Below are 25,678 nucleotides of genomic sequence, written 5' to 3' on the forward strand. Positions count from 1 at the left end.
GATAATGTTCAACGAGTGGCCAAGATTAGAGGAAACAGTAATGTGGTCATGCTCTTTCTATGGCTGTTTTCTCCCTTAGCGTGTAAAGATCGGTCCTCTTTCTTTTCCTGTAAAGGCATTCACTGACCGTCCTTTTCAATGTTACTGGTGTTATGAGTTCGATCACGGAAGAAAGAACCGTACAAATCTGCTCTTGACGCACTCTCTACTCTTGAATGCGAACTGGCACTTTGTTGCTTTTACTGCAGGGAAGTTCACTGTGTTCACGACAATGCAAGAGGTACTGTCTTGAGCATGACACTCTTTAACTGGCTAAATTTCATTTCATTAGTCTTGGTAGTGCCAGACAGGAACTTCTTTTCAGACAGAAGGATGGTGGGACAAAAACATACGCCTCCTCCCTCCACTCCAGCTGTTGCATCTCTAAATCCAATATAGTTGTTGCAGTTTCTTCCCTTTCTCAACTATCCATTGTTTCCCCCTGTTCTTGGAAGAATACTGCACCTGTTGTTACTGTTTACAAGTTCTGGAGGCTACTGATAACCCCTCCACTGCGTCTTCAGTAAAGTCCTCCACTACATCTTCAGCAACATCATAGACTTCCTCTACAGGAGTCCATATTGCTGAAGTCCATGCCTCCGTGGATTTTCAACCAAAAAACAATTCTTAACTGATTAATTGATTGATTTATGTTGTGGAGCCGCAACATCCCGGTCATATGGCGCTGATACGAAATTTTTAAAACAACAAAGATTGTTAGTTAAAATATTAATATGAAAAAAATTATGGAATGGTTAGAATATTAAAAATCACAAAAAAATGTACACAAAAAAGGAAATGGGAAAAACAAAAAAAAAAAAAAAAAAAATACTTAAGTGCTAAGAATGGGAGGGTTGGTATATTAATGTATTAATTCATTAGTTAGATTTAAAGTGATGGGATACCGACCCTACTGAACCAAACCACTGCATCGATCTGACGTTGTTCGTTCCTACCCAAGACACTGACCCCACTGAGCCATAAGTCTGACGTTGTTTGTTACGTGCCCAAGACACTGACCCCACTAATTCAGATATCTGGCGTTATTCATTACGTGCCCAAGACGCTGATCCCACTGATCCAGGCCCCAAGACCCAGCGTTGTTCGTTACGTATTTTTCTTACTTGCCACCATGTTCTCACAGTGCAACGATAATGTTCTGCCCAATACTATATTACTGATAAAAATATATTAAGGAACAGTTAAAAGGTAATCTATAATTTGTTTAAAAGACCACCCTTCTTCACGAGCATAAGGACCTCATGTCCCGAGGAGAGAGCCCCCTCTCCAAATATCAGCGACATCTGAAAAGTCCCATCCTCGTCACGATAACGGAAAAGCTACCGCAGCTCCATCAGAATGAACACTCTACCAAAAAGTGTGGCACTGTAAGGGAAACTAAGCAGTCATCACAAAATGGTTGGGTTTCCCAGGACATGAGATAACCATGAGTGAGACATGTGTGATCTGTCCAGAGACAGGCCAGTGCAATTTCTGAGTGGCATCCCTGCACATGGACATACATCTATTGGCGAAAAGCTATAGAAGTTATCTCACCCATCTTAGTGGTGGCAACCAAACCTGCCCTGCCAACTGGTAAGAACTGTCACCCTTATAATGGAGTATAAGTCATGAAAGGGAATAGGACTGGAAGGAACAACCTAAGTTGCCGCTTATTTAGCCAGCCTATCAGCATTTTCATTCCCCTGAACTCCAACATGTGCAAGGACCCAGCAAAATCCGACATGGCAACCTCTACGCCTTAAAGGTAGAGCAACTCAAGAACAAGTGGATGTTGAACAGCGGAAATATACTGCAAGGCAAGAATCGCTAAAAATTGCAAAAGATAAGACGGGAAGAGTAAAAACAATTCTTAAAGCTAGGATAATGGGAGAAAGCTCTGCCGTAAAAACTCTCCACCAAGGGAGGCAAAACTGACAGGTCAGCAACTGTATTAGGGTCTGCCACCATCCCTTCCATCATGGGGTAAAACAGATGGGGAGGTGCAGAATACTTCCCGAATATCTTACGGACCTTGGTGAGTAGAGTGCGAAGTATAATGGAAGAGACACAACTCTTCCAAGATTCCTGCTGAGCCCTCTTTTTTTTTTAAATGCGATATGCACGGGCACGCACTTGTCGAAAAGCCTCCAAGCAGTGGACGTTCCCATGATGTTTTTGAGGGCAAAAAAAAAAAAAAAAAAAAGGCAGCAAGCTTTTCGCGAATGGCAGCTGTACAATCTGCATTTCACAAGGGAACAGGACGCTTAGAAAGCCGACCAGAGGTCTTAGGGACGGATTGAAGAGCAACAGAGTGCAAGATATCAGTGAAGTATGTTGTTGTCTCATCACAATTTCTTATCTCATCTATTGAAATAGCAGGGGGTGCTGAGTCCTGTGAATAGCTGCCAATCCATCTTATCTAGACGCCATAAGGGAGGATGTGACTGGTGCAGAATCAGTTGACTCTAATAAAATTGGGAAGTGATTACTTCTATATAAATTGGAAAAAAAAACTTTCCATTTAATATCAAGAAAACAATTAGAGATGCAGAGAGAGAGAGAGAGAGAGAGAGAGAGAGAGAGAGAGAGAGAGAGAGAGAGAGAGAGAGAGAGAGAGAGAGAGAGAGAGAGAGAGAGAGAGAGAGATTCTTGTAAAGATACCAGTCTGACTGTGGAAATGGGTCATGTCCCCAGAGTTTAAAATTTCTAATCCTGTATCCTCGATAAAAGAAGCAAGTAAAAAACCATAAGGGTTAACAGCGTTATCATCCCACAAAGGATGGCGACCATTGAATTCTCCCAGTAAAAGAGTAGAAGGAAGAGTATTTAAAAAGTTATCAACTTCATTCCTTTCGATAGGAACACTAGGAGGCAGATAGACTGCTCAATGTATAAAAACGATTTATAAAAACCTTAACAACAACAACTTTCAGAGATGAGTGAATCTGCAGGTGGATAAAAGGAATATCTGCAAATTAAGATGCCAGTGCCACCATGGTGGCCCTGACCAGAAACTAGAGTGGAGAAGAAAGCACAATACCCAGGAGGACTAAACTGAGTGGATTCTTTGAACATTGTCTCTTCCAAACAAAAACACACAGGAGAAAACCAAGAGATCAGTAGCCGGAATTCCTCCCAGGAGGCACGCAAATCACAAGAATTCCACTGCAGAATCTTGATTATTACTATTTTGAGGGAATTTTCAGAGAAGACCCAAGAGAATATTCCCTTTGCCAATCTGACTAGATACCTTATTCGGGCACCGACGCTAATCTGGACCTACAGGGCTTGTAGGCGCAGGAACGTGAGATTGAACAACTGGTGTGGGGATAGCTACCCGCACACGACTCTGAAACGCCTGAAAAGACCGGAGGAGGAGGATTCCTCGACCTAGACGAGTTGGTATCGTTCCTGCAGGAGGACTTATTGGGAGTTTGGGCAAGGAAGCCCTCTATGTCCATTTTGGATATGAAAGAATCACTTTGATTAATGAGATCTAGCTTAGGGTCATCTGATGCTCCCAAAAGGATATTTCTAGGAAGAACGTCCGTCGAGTCTGGGGACTCAGCAGACCCCCGGGGGACGTTTCTGGTGGCACTGAGGAGGAAGCAAGGGAGAGTTGAATGTGGCTGTGGAGGCTTAAAAGCTTTGGCAGTCGTTCGTGGTTGAGAATTCACTGGGGCGTGGACCTCAGCAATACGAGCTTTTGCATGAGGAGTCTGTTATGTAGCTGGTGAAGATGAAGTGGAGGGCTTTGCTGAAGATGTTATAGAGGGCTTTGCTGAAGGTGCAGAGGAGGGCATATCTGTGACATTTCTTTTAAAACAAAATACTTGTTGCATACGGTAACTGAAGAGCAACATTCTCACAAGAACAGGAGGAATCAACTGATGGTTGGAAAAGGTGAAAAGATGTTACAACTGTATTGCCTGTGGTAGAGATAGAACAACTAGATTAGAAGGATGAGGCGTATGTCTTTGCCCCACCATCTTTGACTTAAAAAGTCCTTTTTCTTAAAAGAAAAAAGGGACTCCCGAGAATACAATTTAGAATTAGCCAGATGAAGGATGTCCTGCTGAAGACGATACCTTTTGCATTGTCGAGAACGTAGCGGGTAAGCTTCCCTGCAGAAGAAGCAATAAGGACTTGGTTCGAATTCGGGAGTAGGTTGTGAGTCAAAGGCAGAGCAGTGACCACACCAGAAACGATTTGTACAGTTGTTTCTCCTGTGACCGAACTCATAACACCGGTAACATTGTAGTAGACTATCGATAAAAGTCTTTAATGCAAGAAAAAGAGGATCAATCTTAACACTCAGGGAGAAAAGAACCATAGAATGTAGGCATGATCATATAACCATTGCCTCTAATCTTGGCCACTCGTTGAATATTATCAGGACATAACTGAAGGATGTCATCTTACGAGAATTCATTTAGGTCCTGGTTGTAAATACGTCCTTTACAATAATTGAATGTTCGGTGTGGCTTGATAGATTCAAAGATCCAATCAGAAGGGCATAGTAAATGTAGGAGCATCATCGCCTGAGTTAAATCTTTAGCTCGGATCAAGGTTCCTCTGCCATATTTCTTGATGTTATTTGTAGGGAGCACTTTAATCTCCCTTTCTAGATACTTGGCAGCGTGAATAAAGTTTCCTCGACCTTAACTCTAATATGGTACAAACCAGTAAGGTGTAGGTGGGTAGCAAACTTTGGAAGCACGTTCTTCAGCATCATCAAAGACATTAAGACAATAATCGTTCTTACTGTCAACTACAATGCTTGATCGAATGATCTCAGCAATTCAATTGTTTTCTCCAAGATGAAGAGAATTTATTGTCTGATGTTGTTTTGGCAGCAACATCAGATGTAAAAGTCACATAGCACCGATCAGACAGACAATCGCCGTCATATTTGAGATGGATATGGAGAACTGTTCCAAAGGGCTTGAAAAGAGTTAATAGCACCGTATGACATGGATGCATAGACATTAATGATCATAAGAGTCTCAAATGGAGACTCAACAACTGACCCAAAGGGCCTTCCACCATGAGAAGCAACAGCAGGGGTAATGCAAGCTCCAGCCTGCACATCACCATCATAACCAGAAGGTGACGTCTTGAGGGCCTGGTCAATGACCTTTGAGGACCAGATGAGTTTTCATGTTTTCCCATGAGGATATTATAAAAATAAAATCACTCCAGGGACCAAGAGAAATCACCTTCCAGGATTATGAGGGGGTTCGAGCACTGGCCACCATGAATGGGGTACTTCTTCCCCATAAAAAGTGGCCCCTCATGATTTGATGATGGAATCAATCAGACACCCAACCATCCAACATGGGATGACCTCAAAAGGTGCCCCCTTTGATGAGCGGCACTGTTGGCCCATACTGGCGGCCTAACCCCAGGAACCATTTAGTCTGGCCCTTCACTGGCGACCTTACTATCACGGGTAACCCTCTCCCCCCTAAATAGGGCGAAGCAGGGGCCAAAGCCCCCCTCTAGCCTTGCTTGCCAGGTCATACAGACACAGAAGCCTTCCCACCACGACAAGGCGGTTCCCTTTAGGTGGGGCCAAAGTTCATGAACCACAACAGACATATACAACGAAATCTCCCAGAGCTCCTTCTCATAACCCCACAGATGTTCCTGAAGATCTGCTGAGTCTCTTGATTTAATGGGAGTTCCCCCTAGAAATATTCCTTTAAGACCATCAGATGGCCCTAATCCGGATATCAATATCCAAAGTGATTCATCCACATCCGATAAGGACGTTGAGGGTTTCTCTACACGTCTTCATACTATAACTTCCTTCAAGAGCGATAGCAATCTGTCTGTATCGAGGAATCCTCCTCCCCTGGGATCTTTAGGAGTTTCAGACTCGTGCAGATTCCTATCAGAACCCACGGTAACACTGCAATTCTGGTCCACATGGACATACTTTACATTGTACTGCCTTCAAACGCAACTGCATGCTGTTAAAGTCAAGATATTTTTAAACCGGTGCTATACAATATGTGGTATCGATCTTCCGCTTGGTGTTCCTCTCGCGAGAGGTGATCTTAACTGCCTCGTGTGAGACCTCTCCTTTCCTTTTCTCATCCTGGGAGACTTTAATTGTTGCTACTCGCTATGGAGCGACAGCACAATCAACTCTGGCGCTGTTTTATTTGCTTCTTTTATTGCGGATGAGGAGCAGGAGATTTCAAATTCAACGGATACAAGGGATATAGGATATAATACATTTTCACAGCCAGACTGGTACTTTCAATCAATGTTATTTCTCTCACTTCTTCTAATGGCATTGGTCATATTTATATGGCAGCGACCAGTTTCCTATAATTGACAGGGTATGAACCACGGTCTCTTCTTCCGTGATGGCGTATAGAGAGGGCTAATTGGCAGCTTTGTACAGAGCTCACTTCATCACATCGTTCATTAGTTGACTTTGATAGTTCTAACGAGGCTGCAACACATTTTACAAATATATATTAATTCTCCTGCTCTCCAATCCATCCCTCGGACTTTTGGTTACCACCACTAAGATGCAGGCGATAACTCCTGTTACTTTCCGTCCATGAACGTATGTCCATGTGCAGGAACGCTGCACAGAGACTGTACTGGTTCATCTCCAGACAGGTCACTAATGTCTCACTCATGGTTACCTCATGTCCCGGGAAACACTACCATTTTGTGATGACTACTTGGTTTCCCTTACAATGTGACACTTTCGAGTGTAGTGTTCCGGTCTGGTGGAGCTGCGGTAGTGATACTTTTTTTGTTTTCGTGATGAAGATGGGACATTCCAGATGTCACTGATACTTGCAGAGAGAGTTCTCTTCCCGGGACATGAGGTCTGAGAAGGCTGCTCTTTTGCGCAAATTACAGATTCCCTTTTAACTATTTTTCTTTTAATTATTTTACTAGTAATATAGTATTGGGCGAAATTTATCTTTGCACTGGGAGAACTTGGAGGCAAGTGAGGAAGACACATAACGAACAACGTTGAGTCTTGGGGCCTGGGTCAGTGGAGTCAGTGTCTTGGGCACATAATGAACAATGCCAGGTATCTGGGTCAGTGGGGTCAGTACCCCTTCAGTTCAAATTCATTATTTTAAAATACCATCTCTAATTTTTGCACCTATATTCTTTTTTTTGTTTGCTTTTGTTTTTGTTTTTTTTTTATTCATCCCATTTGGTTTTTATACTCAAATTTATTAGTTTTGCAGCAGCGCCATATGACCGTGATGTTGCGATGCCAAAAACTAAATCATTCAATTATTCAATCACTCCTCCCCCTTGAAGCTATACCTGAGTAAATCTGGTGGAAGTATTCAAGTATTTTTTTTTTAAGATGGTCTTTATGGTTGATAGTCTGGAAAGAAAATAAATGGAAGTAATGGGTCTAGACTTAAAATCAATGAGAGAGAGAGAGAGAGAGAGAGAGAGAGAGAGAGAGAGAGAGAGAGAGAGAGAGAGAGAGAGAGAGAGAGAGAGAGAGAGAGAGAGAATGCAGCTGTCGTCACCACTACCACCGGCTGAAACTGCACAAAAATGGCGAATCACAGGCCCATCAAGAGGCGAGACCTTCCCGGATATTGCCCTCAGAAGTGGTGTGCTGTCTGTGGGAAGACTGCAGTCAAGAATGCACCTTATGTCAGATGCGAAGCCAGAAATGACTGCCCCAACGTCTGCCACTCATCCTGCCTCGGAGACCATGATATCTGCATGTGAAGACACAGGAACTAGGGAGGTTATGCAGCATTGAAGACGCTGTAGTTTATCTCCCTTTGGATCCTTCCGAAAATGCTCTCACCACACTTGCCATCCCCAACGAAAGCGACGATGGTGGCAGGCGCAGGCGCAGGCGTAGATGTCGACGGGCAGCAGCTATACAGGGAGATGGATAAGGAAGATCTCATCTCCTACATCCTACGCCTACAGAAGGAGGTAACAGACAAAAATAACATAATTCAGTCCCTCACGCTACAAAGGGATTGGATTCTCAGTAAACAGACACACGTGATAGAACTCCATGCGTTTATGGAGGTGCTCAAGGAGTGTAAGAGAGCAGATGCGAGCGTCTCCAGCAGCTCTATTGCGACTACTGCTACTCCCTCCTGGGAGAGAGTGTGTGCCTCCTCGCACCACTGGAGGCAATGGTGGCAGTCTCCAAGGCCTAAGCCTCTCTTAAGAGTAACTGACGCCTCCACCACAGCGGCCACACCCCGCCCCCCACCATCACCACCTCAACCTCAACCTCAGGTAACACCAACACCACCATTACCACCAACAACAATAACAACAGCAACAACAACAGCAGCAACAACAACAGTAGTAATATTAGCAGCAACAACAAGAGCAGGAGAAACAGCAGCAGTATTAGTAACAGCAACACCAGTAGTAGCAGCAGCAGCAATAATAACAACAGCAGCTACAACAACAACAGCAACAATAACAGCGATAGGAACAACAACAACAACAGCAACAACAACTACAACAATGGAAGCAGGAAGAAGACCCAGCGACAGCGACGCGGCCAGCGGGGGGCATCTAACCGGCGACCTGTCCCTCCTCCTCTCATGACTCAGCCATAGGTATCCGTGTACCCAGTGAGACACAGGGGAGAGCAAAGGGTCCGATGTGAATACTGCTTCCGCCCCGGCCACACAGCTGAGATGTGCTACCGCCGTGCTGCTGGCGAACGCCAGGAACACAGGCAGGAGAGAATGTTCATGACGGAGGGTTTAGCGCGGCAACAACTTCACCCCCAGCAGCCTTTTCAAGCCCTTTCAGGCCCTCCCGGCAGCCACAGCCCGCTCACTACCCCAGCTGGAATCCCTCCTCGTGGCAGGGCAGACACTAACGCGTCTCGCCTCACAAAGCCAACGCCAGGTCATCTGACCGTGGTCTCCAACAACGTGAGAGGACTCCGCACCAATGTGAGTGACCTTAGCCACAATTTCGTGCTGAGACATAGTGCTGACATTGTCGCAGTGACAGAAACGTGGCTGAGTGACGAGGTGGAGCCGACATTCGGCAAAATATCAGGCTACTCCCTGTGGGTGAGGATGGACCGAGAAAATACAGCAGGCGGAGGTGTTGCTGCCTGTTTTAAGAACGGCCTCCAAGCACAGGAACTCGAGGTAGCCGTGCCTCGCCTGATGGAGGTACTGTTCTTCAGGGTAGGCTTCTCCCCTCGAGACAAGGACGAGCCCTGCTAGACTTCCTGACGGAGAAACTTGACACACTGCTCCAGCGTCACAAGTGTTCCCATATTATGATAGTGAGGGACCTGAACTCCCACATGGAGCAGGATGCCTTCAATAATCTTCTGGCGGTTCAGGGCCTGACCAACCATGTCACCTTCCCTACACATGAGCGGGGAGAGCTGGTGGACCCTGTGGTGACAAACCTACCCACTGGTCCTAGCTGCCAGCATCTAGGACCAGTGGGCAGCTCAGTCCACTTTGCCGTGCTGTTTCTGGTGGAGCTGCTAACGGCGAGGGAAGACATATACCGTCTGTCTTTGGGATAGGGCGGACTGGCCATCAATGAAGCAGGACATGGAGAACACGAACTGGGAGGCCCTTCTAATGGGAGATGCTGAGACTAAGGCACACGCCCTCACCACCAGGCTCCTTGTCCTCCAACAGCAGCATGTATCCAGCCAAGTACATCTTTCCAGGCCTGGTGATCCCGCCTGGTTTGGTTTTCGCTGCAGAGCATCTGCCGAGGCCAAGCATGCTGTCTGGGTAAGGTACAAGCGACACCCATCACGCAGGAACAAGACGCTGCACCGGGGCGTGTGTAAGAGGATGACGTCCATCTGCAGATAGGAGAGGAATCAACTAAGGGAGGACAGAAAGCGAAAGCTCAGTGGCCCATTTGTTGGCAACAAGATCTGGTGGAAACTGGAAAAGGAGCAGAAAGGAGTGTGACAACGAGACTCTTCCTCTACTCACCAGACCTGACGGATCCGCAGCCACGAGCTGTGCAGACAAGGTCACACTCCTCGCTTAGCTTTTCGCCAACAAGATGAAGGTTGATGACCTGGCACGGCCAGCACCACAGCTGGCCCCGGAAACTGACTGCACTGTCACCACTGTCTTGGTGACGGCAGAGCAGGTTGAGCGGTGGATGTGGGTACAGCCACAAGCCCGGATGACGTCAGCCCACGGCTCCTCAAGTACTGCGCTAGAGAGCTGTCAGCTCCTCTCACCACCGTCTTTACATCTTGCCTGTGGGAGAAGAAGTGGCCCTCAGTATGGAAGGAAGCGCGTGTGGTCCCGGTCCACAAGAAAAACTCAAGGTCTGAGCCCAGCAACTACAGACCCATCTCCCTGCTTCCAGTGGTGGGCAAACTGCTGGAGCTAATAGTGTCTGCTGTCATCTCCTAACACCTGAGCAAGAACCATCTCCTCTCAGACAGGCAGTTTGGCTTCAGACCTGGCCGATCCACCTCCTCCTCATCCTCTCCAAGCACTGGCAAGACACCCTGGAAGAAGGCCTGGACACCCTTGTGGTGGCCCTGTACATTGCTAGGACTTTCGACAGGGTCTGGCACGCGGGGCTCGTTGAAAAGCTTCGCGCCAAGGGTGTCCAAGGTGACCTTCTAATGCTGCTCGAAGATTACCTCCAGGGCAGGACCCTTCAGGTAGTAGAAAACAAGGCCTTCACCTGTCCAGGCCTCAGTTCCACAAGACTCCGTCTTGGGTCCAATCCTATGGAACTTATACATTGATGACCTCCACTGGCAGCTGTCATCTGTTGCAGCATACGCCGAAGACTACACACTTTGCAGCTCCTAATGCGGCCTCGACAGTCAGCGTGCCGTCACTTAGCTGAACAGGCAGCTTGGACTGATGGAGGAGTGGGGAAAGATGTAGCAGGTTAACTTCGCTCCTGAGAAGACGCAGGCGATGGTCATCTCGCGTTACCCAGGTGCCTTACACGTAGTCTCAGGGCAGCTGCGTTTTGGAGACAAGAATCTGCCACTTAAGGATTACATCAAGATCCTGGGAGTGTCTGTGGACCGCCTACGCTTCGATCACCACAGCGCTGTCATCGCCCGCCAGACCTCTCTCCGAGTCTCTACCCTGCACAGGATGGCGAACACCCTCGACCCACGGGGCATCCTCATCCTATACAGGACACAGATACGCCCATGTATGGAGTACAGTGCCCTGTCCTGTATGTCGAATGCCGCCACCCACATGCAAAGACTGGAAGCAGTGCAGCGGCGAGCCCTGCGCTTGGTGGCCACCGACGAAGATCAACAGTACCCAGCACCTGTAACGTCACTGGAGCATCGCCGGGACGTGTCGGCACTAGTTTTGTGCCACAAAACTCAAGTGCAGAGGGTCCCCCTCCTTGACCCTCTGAGGCTGTTGCCACACACAGTGCAGAGGTGCCACCAGAGCTGCGGCCAGTAGCGACGAGCTAGTGAAGGTCCCTCGATCTCGCTATAGCCAACACCAGCGCACCTACACAGCCAGGACTTCGCGGCTGTGGAACATGTTCACGATGGCCACATCACAAGTGCAAGACATGTCCACACACCAGGTGAAGCTGGCAACCCACAAATGGCGTAGCACGCACCTGTCTCCACTGGCGCTTTAATTTTTAGTCTTGCATGACTATATTTCATTATTCTGTATTATTATCTTAATGTTAATTATGTATAGTGTTATTCCCTGTAAATAATACTATCAGAGGCTTTTTTAAATAATTCCATATTCAACGTGCAATTTTAAGCCTTTCGGTAAATATTTGTTTAAAGAGAGAGAGAGAGAGAGAGAGAGAGAGAGAGAGAGAGAGAGAGAGAGAGAGAGAGAGAGAGAGAGAGAGAGAGAGAGAGAGAGAGAGAGAGAGAGAGGAGGGGGGAAACTGGTACTCAAGCAGAAAGATAGATGACTAGAATAGACTTAATTATCATGTTATTTGCCTCGAACCAGTAAGGAGCTTTAGAAGATCAAAACAATTCATGAACAGATATGATAGTTGGTTATAGTTAAGTATATCTTACATAGGTGTAGGTACATTGTGAAAATAGTATGTTTCACATACCTCACTTTTTCTTTGAAATCTGCCTACAGCATCGTATTTCGGAGACTTTAGTAAAGTGAAGTGAAATATCCGCTTCAAGCAAATACCTATGGCATTAGTTCCCAACATTTTCAGCTTGTTACCCAATTTAACATACCACATTAAGTGTGTTACCCCTTTCACAAAATGTTGTCAATACACGTGTCCAATACTGGACAGGAGGCCACGTCCCCATTATGCTTATTAATACAGATACGTAGCTAATTGCATTAATAAGCGTAAGGGAATGGGTATCTATTGTTATGGTACAAAATTCCACAAATTATGAAATCAAGTTAAGAACAATAATTGTAAAGAAGCAATGGACAAACACAAGCTCCAGATTATATGATTGTCAGTGTGCTTCCAAAACATAAGAAAGAAGTTCTTGTGATCAACGTGATTGAGTGATAGAAAATGTGAGTACCTCCTTTTGTGCTTGAGTTTCCCTAAGGAAAGAGGAAAGGGCTCACTGAAGCACGTGTATTCTTTTCTCTTTCAGCAAAGTTGAATCATTGAGGATCTGTTTCCGACTTCGTCAGAATACTCTGTGGGTTGCAGATATGCCTAACCGCCTGATGGATTTTAAGGTAAGGATTCGACGTTAAAGATAAATCAAAAGTCAAATAGTCATAGCCGTTAAAGTCAAATACTCATAGTCGTTAAACCACTTATGTCTGCGTCACACAACCACTGTTTTAGAAAATAAAATAGTTTAGCTTTGTCCACTCCAGTCACTTAATCTATCACTTCTACAATTACTCAAACATCCTTCGCAATTTCAGACTGATTCCTGTTCCTCCCTCTTTTAAAGTTTTTGTCCTCACGTCGCCTCTTGCGAAAACCCTCATTATACTGTTTCATATTTCTCTTATCTACATTTTCAAGCAGCTTGTTGAATATCCTGCAATTTCCTAACTCATCTATGATGATTTATAGTAGCAGATTCTGTTCTCACCGCAAACTCGTCTATGTAGAGATACGATTCTACTTCACGCACTAAGGGATGGGGCAAAAATCCAGTTATAGCATGCAGAGTACTTGATGACTGCAAGGCTGTACAATTACCAGGGCCACTGTTCTCTTTTCTTTCTACCCAGAGCATACAATATGCTGTGAAAGGTTCGACTAAAACTTTCACCGGCTCTATTGCATTCAGGATGAAGCAGAATTGTTTTTCACCATCTTGACCTGGTAACACTGGCATAATTGTCCTCCAACTGAATGTTGAAGTTCTTATCATGACAATATACTCACTATCAGATAAAACCATCAGGTAGCGTACATATTGGTACGTAGTTTATGTAAGAGGGACACTGACCTAGGAAAAATTTTTTTTTTTTTTCCCTTATAGGTAATTTATGAAGAATGTAGAGCATATTTCTTCTCTACTAATATTGTGTGCTATCAATGATTTATATGGGCTTTCATACCTTGCTATGAATTACTTGAGGCAAGTGATATCATGATTAGGTTTTTGCAGGTTTGTTTGGTCAGCAGAGTATACCTGAACCTGTCTTCCCTGCGGTCGCCGCACCTGCCTCCTGGGTGCGGGGCGTAGCTGAGGTTGGGTGGGGGTTGAGACTTGTGCGGGTGTCGTGGTTGGTTGAGCGGCCGGCGGGGTTGGTGGGCGCAGGGTTGGCGGTGCGGGCGGTGGGGTTGACTCAGCGACGGGCCGCATATGCTTCCTGTTCCCGAGGCTTATTCGGCCGCTACCATCAAGCCTGACGGTGTACTGCCTGTAGGGCAGCGCCTCCACGATCAAGCCCGTGCGGTCCCACGTGCCCGAGGCCTGGCTTTGCATCCTTACTCGTGTGCTGGGGGGCAGGGGCCGGAGCTGTCTGGGTGTGTAGGTTGCCATCAGGGTGTTGCCTTCCTCCCCCATTTTCACTTCTCTCTCACGCAGCGTCCTTCCCCAGTGCCTGTCCACCTTGTAATGTCGTCGGGCCGTTGGCACGCCATCACGCAGCTGCCTTCCGGTGGCAAGTTGGGCGGGGGACTTGTTGACAGATCGCAGCGGGGTGTTAAGGTACTGCAGCACAGCGAGGGAGGTTTTGTCCGTGTCCAATGAGCCCCCGCTACCTGTGTTGGCTCTGATGATTCTTTTGGCCGTCTTGACCGCTGCTTCGGCCCGCCCGTTTGACTGTGGGTACTGTGCTGAGAACAGGCGTGCAATGACACCCCACTTCTTGAGGAATTCCGACATTTCCTCGCTCGCCAGGTTCGGCCCCCCATCAGTGGAAAGCTGTTCCGGGGCGCCCCATCGCGTGAAGTACTGCCTCATTTGACTCTTGATTTTATTAGATGTAGCACCGTGTGGGAAATGGGCGAGTTCTAGCCATCCAGTGAGCCTGTCAGCGTAGACCATGTAGGTGTGCCCCTCATGCTGAAACATGTCCGCCACTGTGGATTGGAATGGGTACTCTGGGGGCGGCGTGATGACGAGTGTTTCTGAGGGCTGAGAGGGAGCGTGCGTCTCGCATGACGTGCACGACGCCCGGTAGTGCTGCAGGTCCCCTTCCAACCCGGGCCAGTATACACATTGCCTTGCCCTCCGCAACATGGAATCTAGCCCTTGGTGACCAGCGTGTAAGTTTGCTGCTACCTGTGGGCGGAGGGGCTCAGGAATCACGAGTCGCACACAACCCTGGTCAAAGGTGTATGTGACAAGGTCTTGAGAGACTGCCAACCGGTCCCTCACGCCATAGAACGGGCGCAGGCAGGCCACTTCTTGCGCCTTGTGTGGGTGCCAGTCCGCGGCCAACACTTTGGCCAGTAGTAGTTGGTAGACAGGGTCGTCGGCTGCAGATTTTCTCACCGCTGACTCGTCGAGAACGTGACCCTCGTGTTCGGCTGTAGCGATGACCACGGCTGCTACTGCCTCGGTGAGGTCCTCATCCAGGTCGGCGTCGGTGTCTGTGGTGGGGATTCTGAGGGCTGGGTACCTGGACAGGGAGTCGGCTGCGGCGTTCCTTTTTCCTGGCAGATATTTGACTTGAAAGCGGTACTGTAGCGTTCGCTCCTTGAGCCGGAAGAGTCGTGGGTTGATGACTTCTGTGAGGGCCCTGTCCCCCAGCAGCTTGGTGAGAGGGCGGTGGTCGGTGACGATGGTGAGGTTCGGGCACCCCAACAAGAACAGCCGGGCTTTCTGGAGGCACCACACCACAGCCAAGGTTTCCCCCTCTACCGCGGCGTAACCAGTCTCGGCGGCCGTGAGGTGGCGGCTTCCGCACAGGGCCAGACGCCAGCCCGCCCTGCAGCAGAAGGGAGCGGCAGCAGACGAGCAGTGGCAGAACTGCTGCAGGATAATGAATCCAATGCCCTCCCTGCTCCAGTCTGTGAGGGGGCGGGTTTTGTCGTAATATGCCAGGCCGTCCTTTGCAAGCTGGCATATGGTGTCCTGAGCGCGGCGGAATTTCTCCTGCAGGTGCTCGTCCCAGTACACAGCCTTTCCGCACGGCTTCTTCAGGAGCTCCCTGAAGGCGTTCATGATTGGGGCTGTGGCGAGGAATGGGGCAAGTTGATTGACAAACCCGTACCACGACCTGATGTCTGAGATGGAGGGCTTGTCAGGCATCCTGAAGCTTTTGATTGCCGCTAGGCGCTCGTCTGTGGGTTTGTACTCCTCCCAGCCGAGGCGAAAACCCACGAAATCCACCTCCCTCCGTGCGAACTGGAATTTTTCAGGCTTCAAAGTAATCCCCTTGGCTGCACAGGTCGCCAGAAACTCGTACGTGTGCCAGAATGCGTCTTCGATGTTGCTGTCGTAGAGGAGGGTGTCGTCGATACACTTGTGCTTCCTCACGATGCCTTGGATGGCGTCATCGAAGCGCTTTGTGTATGCGTCGCCAGCAGAACAGTGGCCCATGGGGGTCCGGAGGTACCTGAACCTCCCCCATGGGGTGATGAAGGTGGTGAGACTTCGACTCTCCTCGTCCAGCCTGACTTGGTGGTATCCCCAATAAGCGTCAGCCACTGTCTTGAAGCAATGTTTGGGGACACTAGACACCATGTCGAAGGGGGCGGGGGTGTGGTGTGTCTCTCTGCGGCATGCGGCGTTGAGGCGCTGGTAATCGACGATGCGCCGCGGTTGCCCTGATTTCTTTGCTACCACAACCATGCGGGCACACCACTCCGTGGGTTCCCCTGCCGGGACGGGCTCGATGACGCCTCGCCGTACGTCGTCTTCAAGCTGGGCTTTCACCTCGTCCTCCCAGTGTTTCGGCACCGAGGCGGGCGTGTGGCAGGCGTAGGGGACAGCGTTGGGTGCCAGGTGGATGTGGTGAGGCTCGCCGTCCATCACGGGCAGCGGGCTCCTTGTGGTGTTGAAGGCGGAGGCCGAGAAGTGTTGTAGTAGCCACTCCTCTAGCCGTCGTACGTGCTCTTCGTGTGGCGGGAATGGTATCGTAGCGGGCTTGGCAGGCGGCTGGGCAGGCTCGGCGGTCGTGTCACGCGCTTCCACTGCTTGCACTGTCGGCAGGGAGTGGTGAGGGAAGCCGGCGGGCACCAGCCCCAGCTCCTTGCACGCGCTCAGTGACAGGAACAGCGACCTGGCGGAGGGTACGAAGTATACCTCTTGCTGTGTAGCATGGCCGCCAAGGTAAATGTCACACCGGCACGATCCGAGGCACCGTAAGGGCAAGTCCGCTACATCCCGCAAGCCTGCACGTCCCTGTAGCTGCGTGGGTTGTATGTTGAGACTGGACAGGAGGGCCGTCCCCGCGACGCACACCTGGGCGCCGGTGTCCGCCACAGCTGCTGTGCGGTGCTTGGCGCCCTTGCCAAGCGCCACTGTTACCTCTATGGTGGGTTGGCGGGACACGTTCACGCCTGCCGTTGTCACTGATCCCGAGACGGCGTAGGCAGATGCAGTGCCGTGTGGGCGCTTGGAGTTCCTGCAGCACCTCTTGAAGTGACCTTTCTTACGACAGGCGACGCAGACTGCTTCCCTGGCCGGGCAGGAAGCTCTGTCAGGGGCGTGCGAAGTACCACAGTTCCAGCAAGTACGTGAGGGCTGTGTCTTGCCAGAGGTGGTGGCAGCGGCGGCGTCGAGCGTCTGGTTCCCGTCCTCCTCGGCCCGCACGGTACCAGCCGCGCGACTGCTTTCCCGCCAACCGCCCACGCCTGTGGTGTGTTGGCGGGCTGCCTCATATGCACAACACATGGCCCTTAGGGCGTCCACACTGCCTAACGAGTCACACGCCTGATACACCTGCTGTTTGAGGCCCGTGTCGCGGATGCCTACCACAAGCTTTTTCAATAGCAAGTACTCAGAGAGGTTGAGGCTGCACTGGGGACACTCGAAAGCGCAGTCGTTGACTTTCTGGGCGCCCCGTACGAAGTAGTCACTAACACACTCGTCCTGCCCTTGGCTGACACCGAAAAACTCTGCCCACTGCACTGCCGGGCTGGAGGAGCGAAGCACTAGGTTACCAATGGCGTCCAGCGCCTCCTGCTGTGTGAGGGCGCTCCACTGGTGGAAGGTGAATCTGGCGTCCAAGGCACGTTGCAGCGGGGGGCGACAGAGGAGTCTGACGTGATGGACCGCTTCCTGGCGTGGCCACTTGCAGAGGAGAAGCCAGCACTCCATGGACCGTTTCCGCGACCTGAATGCAGCTGGTGTCATATCCAGGTCGCATTTCTCGGGGGCAGCCGAGAGAGGCACCCGAGGGGCGGGCGCCACGTTGTCTCGTGTGATGAGCGCCGCCATGTTGGCCTGCAAGGTGGTGATGGCTTGTTGCTGGTCACTGATGGTCTGCCTTGCCTGCTGGAGCAGCGGCTGGAGGCTGCGAGGAACCACTGTCGTCGAGGCCCTAGGCGTCGAGCGTGGGGATCGGCGAGGTAGAGGCATCTTGACCGGTGTAGGTAAGGGTTTCACTGCGCCATGTAAGATAGCTAGGCAGGGGAACGAAACATAGGGACACACGTCTCTCCTTTATTGGGCTCGGCCCGGAACTGAGGATACACTTTTGGCGACAGGCAGTGCTTGGCTTGCCGCCGGGAAAACATATCGTACAAATAATAATATATCCAGTAGGTAGGCTTTTGGATTGATGTTAGGTTATTATTCTGATTAATGGAGTATTCATATAAGTTCCAAAACTCCATCTCACCTTGGTGAAGATTTTAGTTATATCATCCCTATATAAAATATCCTCTGTCATAGCCTCCTGCGGAGTGGTTGGATCAAATAGTTCATATATATATATATATATATATATATATATATATATATATATATATATATATATATATATATATATATATATATATATATATATATATATATATATATATATATATATATATATATATATATATATATATATATATATATATATATTTTTTTTTTCTTTTTTATTATTGACCTGAATTTTTGTTAGTGTTCTTAATGGTGGTTTGTTTGGCCTTCATTTCACGCTGGTCATTGACGTGAATGATCATTTCAAGATCCCTGATAAGAACGGTGATTCTTACTAGGATGTTCGAAATTTGTGGTGTGAAGCGCCAAACCACTACGCCATTGCCAAATGTACCACTCGGAATAATCGGTGGATGTTTGCTGTTTTCTGCGGTATGTTAGCAACACGCAGACACTAGAGAGATACTGAAAAAGGTGAAAGAACGTGTAATTCTAAGTAGAAAATGTTCAATACACAAATGCATTTTAAGGCCTTGTTTACCCATCAAAGAAGTTGAAAATGTATGGCACTTGCGGGTGTGCTATGCATGTAGCTATGAGGTGACAGACAGATGGTTGCATTGTCGCAGCCTTGGAAGTGCCACTTGGTCAAACTACAGATGGTTTAATCTTATTTTTGTAAACTGTTGAATATTACAGTATCTTATAACAAGACAAATAGTATTAATAAGCATGTAATTTACCGATAAGCATTTCAGGACAACATTATTGCGGTGATTAAAAGTACTCTTGTAAGATGCTACGTGGTATCATCACTCAGCTGTTTTCAAGGTCGCTCGGACTCACTCCCCCCTCCTCCCTCGCTTCGATGATGCCACATAGCATTTTACAGGAGTACTTTTAATCACCGCAATAATGTTGTCGTGTAATGCTTATCGGTAAATTACATGCTTTTTAATACCAACTGTCTTGTTATAAGATACTCTAATATTCCACGTCCTGCAAAAAAAAAAAAAAGATTAATCCATTCATAATTTGACCAAGTGGCACCTCCAAAGCTGCAACAATGCAACCGTCTGTCCGTCACCTCATAGCTACACGTATACCACACCCGCGAGCCCCATACATTTTCAGCTCCTCTGACAGGTAAACAAAACCTTAAAATACATATGTGTATAGAACATTTTCTACTTAGAATTATACGTTCTTTCACCTCTTTCAGTATTTGCAGAAGCTCACGTTACACCCTGTAGAGTTTTACCTTAAGTTAGGTGGACACACGATAGTTAAGTACCTATCAGTTTACAGGCCTGCAACTAGCCACAGTAATTAGCTGAAATTTGACATGATGTGTTCGCTATGGTAGAATGTTGAGGAGCTTGTTGTGAGTTGGGCGCTGGCTGGAGTCTAATTCAGATGAAGGAACGGTATCTGGCCGCTGTTTGGAAGTGACTGCAGGATTGTGAAGCAAAGTGAGAATGGTTTTGTTCCTGAAGTCCGGATCCGCTAGAACCGAGTCCTTATTGGTTCATCCACTTGATATGGTGGATTGTTATATTTTAATTGAACTAATTGATATCATCATTAATTTCGCGGTTGGAATGATAGTTCCAACAATGGGAAGGAGGAAATATGGAAGCAGGCAGGGAGTTCTAGAATTTACCAGAAAAGGGACGAATGATTAATAATGCTCATTAACTTACATTAGAGAGGTGGACAGAATAGGGATGAGATATAGTAAAACATTTTCTGGAGCGAAGCCGCTAGAGTAAGGGAGGCATGCAGTTAACATAATCAGAAGAGCAATTAGAGTGAATATATTGCTAGAAGATAGCAAGAGATACATCACTGCGATGAAGAGAGAGAGACTGGAGACAGTTAGAAGAGAGGAGGTGTTAAGATGACATGTTTTTGATTCCACTCCAGTTTGATTGGAGCACCCCTATAAATGTGAAGCGTATTCCATACATGGACAGACAGGGTCCCTGTACAGAGTTAACACTTGTGAGGTTGAGAAAAATTAACAGATGACTCAGAACTTCACAGCTGTTTTACCTAGAGATGGAATGTGAAGTTTCTAGATTTTACTAATAGTGAATGAAAGACAGAGGATATTCACTATAGAAGAAGGAACTGTCATTGAAGAAAAGGAAATAGTTATCTGGAAGGTTGTATCAAGCTGACAGATGGAAAATTTGAGTTCATGAGGCTTTAGACAACACAAGTTTGCTCTGCCTCAGTTAAGTTTTAGAGAGAGATCGGAAATCAGGCGTTTTGTGGTTTTCCTGCATGAGTTGTTTAATTCCTTAAGGTTCGACATTTAAGGAAACAGGAAAATGTAGTGATATCATTACAATAGGAGTTGATAGGACAGTGAGTTTGGCTTAGAAGATCATTGGTGAAAGAGGATGAAAGGACAGAATCCTGAGGAAGGCCAATGTTTATAAGCTTGAGAGAACAGTGACCATCTGTCACAGGAGCAATAGAACGGTAAGAAAAGAAACTTGTGATAAATTTATAAAGAAAAGGATAGAAGCCATAGAAGGGTAGTTTGGAAATTAAAGTTTTGTGCCAGACTGTCATTTTTTTTTATATGTCTAAGGCAATACCAAAAGTTTCAATAAAATCCCTAAAAGAGGAAGACTATGACTCGGTAAGGAAAGCCAAATCACCAGTGGAGTGGCCCTGACGGAACCCATACTGGTCGTGAAGAGATTTATGTTTAAGAATTTTACTATTGGTAATATCCCCAAACACTTTACAAACGCAGATAATGAAAACAATATGTCAGTAAACTGAAGGGTTTGAGCACTCTACCTTTTAAAGAATAGGCAGAAAGGACAAGGTGCGAACACGGAGTCACAGTTAAAGAGCACAACAGGAGGGACCCCCATCAGGTCCAGAAGTTTCCGAGGTTTAAGTTGGATTCACACGAGCCATTTTATGTGGTCAGTAGCTACCACAAAAATTGACCGCCACAAAATTTGGCCACCACAGAAAATGGTCACAACGAAAAAATGATGTGTCGGAGCACTGTGCACACAAGCCACTCCGTGGTAGCCACAAATGACGTCAGTGTTTATAGATCTTGTAGTGTTTTTGGTATTACATCACATACCTGAGTGAGACATATGGAGTCATTGTAGCCCAGGAATGTTGGCACATCTGTTATATCCCATTCTCGTTGCAGGAGTGGATTGAATGGAGTGGATTGAAACGGATACTTCGTAGTCTGCCTTTATTTCTCTTGTGTACAATCCATTGTATGAGTAAAATCAGTATGTAGTAATAAATGAAACAAATGCACATATGCCATATGACAAGATTCTACTCACTCTTAAGACTGAAATATAATAAACATAATACTGTGGTGTTGGATACATCTTATGGTATAGAAAGCGAGTTAATGGCTAACTTACATATATAACACTTTCTTCCCCCTAAATAATAAGTAAGGACACAATGAGGTAGAGATGAGCATGCAAAAGTATTAAACCTATGTCATGGAACACTTACATACTAGTGACTTATAAATCTAATCTCTCGGGAGGTAATCCCCTGGTAGCCTATCAGGATGTACTTTGTGTGCAACTGTACTATGGGATGAAGGCAATGTAGTCTGTACCAGCTGTTCATCATTGATAAAAGGAACTGACTGTTCTGTACTGTGTTGATCTGCAGAGGATTTTTACTGTAAAGATGAATTGTTTATCTGACCGGTCCAAGGCTGCAACCGATCAATGTGTCCCTTTGCTACAATACCATTTACATTGACATCATAATGCATGTTGCCTACATGATACTTAATTGCACTTGGTACCCACATGTTCAATGTAGTGTATGATCTAACCATCTCACTTGTGAAGAAAGTTTTAAATATCTTATTTTACCTTGGTGTTGTAGTTTCTTCCAGCCTTTGCTCTGCTGTTCACGAAGGAAATCTGGTAGCATTAAGTCTAACTTGGTTCTGATCCTCCTTCCCATCAGTAAAATAAAAGTTGCTATACCTGTGATTGCATGCAGAGTAGTTTTCTTAAGTTAACAGAAACTTGCTGATGCTAGAACGTACATTAGTACTGTTTGCGTTCCTACATTTCATGTTCTTGAATGCATGTAGAAATCTTCTGGCTTCACCATTCGTAATAGGATGATATGGGGCTGACTGTATGTGCTGAATGCCATTTACTTTTAGAAAGTCTTTGAACTCCTGAGAATTGTGGACCATTAACTGACACAATTCGTTCTGGTAAACCATGCACTGAAAAAATTTGCATAAGTTCCCTGATTGTACTAGTGAATGTAGTTGATTGAAATGGAATGATTTCTGGCCATTTACTATGAGCATCAACAACAATTAAATATGAGTATCCAGGAAAGGGACCTGCATAATCAAAGTGCAGTCTTTGCCATGATTATCTAGGATATACACATGGATGAAAAAATGCTGGTTGTGGATCATTCTGATGGACATGATTCAGACTGTTTGATGTATATTTCAATGTTCTTATCTAATCCTGGCCACCATACATAACTTCTGGCTACTGCTTTTGCTGTGACAATGCCTTGGTGGTCAACATGTAATTAAGCAAGAACCTGTTCTCTAAGTTGTTTAGGAATGACTGCTCTTGACCCACGCAAAATCCAATCTTGTTCCACACTGAGTTCTGACCATAAAACCACATATGATTTACAAATTTCTTCTGTCTATAATGAATCTTTGCCAGTAACTAAACCTAGCAATACTTTTGGGAATGTAGGATCCTGCCGTGTGCCTTGAGCTACTTGCTTGGCTGTGATAGGTAAGTTATAGCTATGTACGAACAAAATACTAACATCATGATATTTGGGCACTTCATCTACAGGTAAGCAAGGCACCGTCTGTATTTCCCATTTTAGTTGTAGGCCTGTTTTCCAATGCGTAGTTGTACGCTGCTAATGTGATAGCCCAGCATTGTAGTCTGTGGGCCACTAAAGTTGGTAGACCTGACTTAGGGAAACTATAACTAAAAAATGTTCTGTGAACTGTCACTAATGTGAATATTTTCCTGCCATGTAAGTATGTATATGTGGAACTTTTGACACCATATACGAGTGCAAGACCTTCCTCAATGATTCTGCAATGGTAGCTAGGTTTCTTATGAACTTGCCATAAAATGTTAAAAGTCCTAAGAATGACTGTAGTTCCGTTACATTATCAGGAACTTTTGCTGATTGAACTGCTTTGACCTTGTAATTTTTTTTGTGAATCCCTTTTTCATTGATAGAGAAACCCAAATGCTCAATAGATGGAATATGAAATTGGCATTTTATTCCTGTGAATTTTTATACCATTCACTTGGATGCGTTTCAGGATTGCTGTTAGCCTTTCCTGATGCTCTTTTTCACCTTTGTCTACAATTAGTATGTCTCCTATGAAACAAAATACACCAAGTAGTCCATTGACTACTGGCCACACTAAAAGGCAGTCTCTTTGGACAAAATAATCGTAAGTGTGTATTTATTGTGCAGTATTCATGTGATTTATCGTCTATGATCAGCTGTTGAAACGCTTGTTTCGTGTTAATCTCTGAGAAGACTTTGCATTTCCTTAAACATATCTGATGGATTAGGCAGAGGATGTTGGGCTACTTGCAAGTGCGGATTTAATGTAACTTTTGTAATCTCTACAAAGGCGAACTCCACCGTCTTTCTTGGCTTTGGGAAATAATGGTGTTTCCCAGTCTGAGTACATAACTCTTACCATGTTCCTTCTGACTCTAACCTAATATCCTATTCCATAGATGACTTACGTGCATATGGGATAGGTCTCGGTACACAAAACTTGGGTGTTACATCTGACTTAAGTGCTAAGGATGCTTTCACATTTTTTTTTTTTTTTTACCGTGACAGTCCCTTCACTGAAGATCTCTTTGAACTGTGACCAATAGTCATGTAATGGGGACAACTGATTTATGTTCAACCTTCAGGATTCTAAATAGCTTTGTCCAATTCTGCCTGATGTGTCTTAACCAATTAAGACCCCATTGGTGTCTGACCTTGGCCTTTCACAATAATAATATACTAATCTGCTGTTTGTTGTTCATACTGAACATGTACTTTAGCAAAACTTATTACCTCCGTGGGACTTAAATTGTAATCCTTGAGAACTGTGTGACATGGTTTTATGGAAAAACCAGGAATCTTGCATGTCATGTATTCTGCCATTACTGATAAATCTGCTGCTGTGTCAACTTGCATGACAATTTGCTTGCAATTTATGTAGACGTTACCATCAATCTTTCTTCATCCTTTGTGCTTAGAAAATTGATTTGAAGAGCAAATTGCTGTTCACACATCCCTGATGGTTGTGATTTTACTGTTGAAGCAAAATTTATGTGTTATTCAGTTTTACAAAATCTTCACATAATGTTGAAATGACCTTTGCGACCACAAGAACACTTTGTTAGTGGCGAGACATTTTGTTCTGTCACTGGGATAGTGCCCTGCTTTACTACACCTGTAACACGTGTGAAACATTTGTTGTTGTTGTCCTTTCACCTTGTATTGTGAAGGAGAGTTAGCATGCTTTTTGTTAGCTGCAACTGCTGATTGTCTCTTTTTATATATACCTTGTGACTTTGTGTTTTTGCTCGTTTGCCACTGTGTGGTTTCTTGGAATAATTAATAATTTGTTAGTTTGAACCTGAGTGCTACTGTATGCTTTGCCCTCAATCACCTGAGCCTGAGCATTAGCTGCTTCTAGTGCTCCAGCAATACTAACACTGTCTAAAGTTAGGTTTTTCTCTTGGAGCAATTTTTTTTTTCTTAATTCATGTGAATTACATTTTGCTATGATCTGATCAATTACGACATCATTGCGGTCAGTGAACTCACAAGTCTATGCAAGGTGCTTGAGCCTAGTCACAAATGTGTCAATGTTCTCCTTTGCTTCATTAACACATTGGCTAAACAAAAAATATTCATACCCAATGACGACTTTGGGTGTAAAATAGTCACTGAGACAAACTTTGAGGTCATCATAAGCCTGACAAACAACAAAAATATCTTTTACCTCCAATCCAGTGATGTGCAATAACAGTGCAGCCTTCTGGTCTTCCTTAGTTACCCCTGTTGCTCTGAGATAAATCTCAAAGGAAGATACCCATTTCGTCCTTCTCTGTGCTACTCTTGAACCGAAAACGCTTTGGGCGCTGGAACATCCAGGACCGTGTTGGCTGTAGTTGCTAGCCTACCAAAACGTGGTCGGTTGCTGGGGTGTGTGTATCGTCTGCTTGGGATGATTTTGGTATCACTTCACACACCTAAGTGAAACATATGGAGTCATTGTAGCCCAGAAATGTTGGCACATCTGTTATATCCCATTCTCGCCGCAGGATGGAGTGGATGGAAAAGGACACTTCCTTCATT

The 25,678-nt window shown here is 46.0% G+C and overlaps 1 protein-coding gene across 2 annotated transcripts in view; it reads left to right on the forward strand.

Annotated features, from left to right (window-relative positions):
* Positions 1–25,678, forward strand: part of LOC135095089 (uncharacterized) — a 57,875-nt gene that overhangs the window by 28,540 nt on the left and 3,657 nt on the right. For both annotated transcript variants that reach the window (XM_063995790.1, XM_063995791.1), the window contains one exon: positions 12,632–12,719. In XM_063995790.1, the coding sequence (XP_063851860.1) occupies positions 12,632–12,719 (88 nt within the window). The remainder of the gene's footprint in view (positions 1–12,631; positions 12,720–25,678) is intronic.

The sequence above is a fragment of the Scylla paramamosain genome, chromosome 47, assembly GCF_035594125.1.
Source record: "Scylla paramamosain isolate STU-SP2022 chromosome 47, ASM3559412v1, whole genome shotgun sequence".
Taxonomy (NCBI): domain Eukaryota; kingdom Metazoa; phylum Arthropoda; class Malacostraca; order Decapoda; family Portunidae; genus Scylla; species Scylla paramamosain.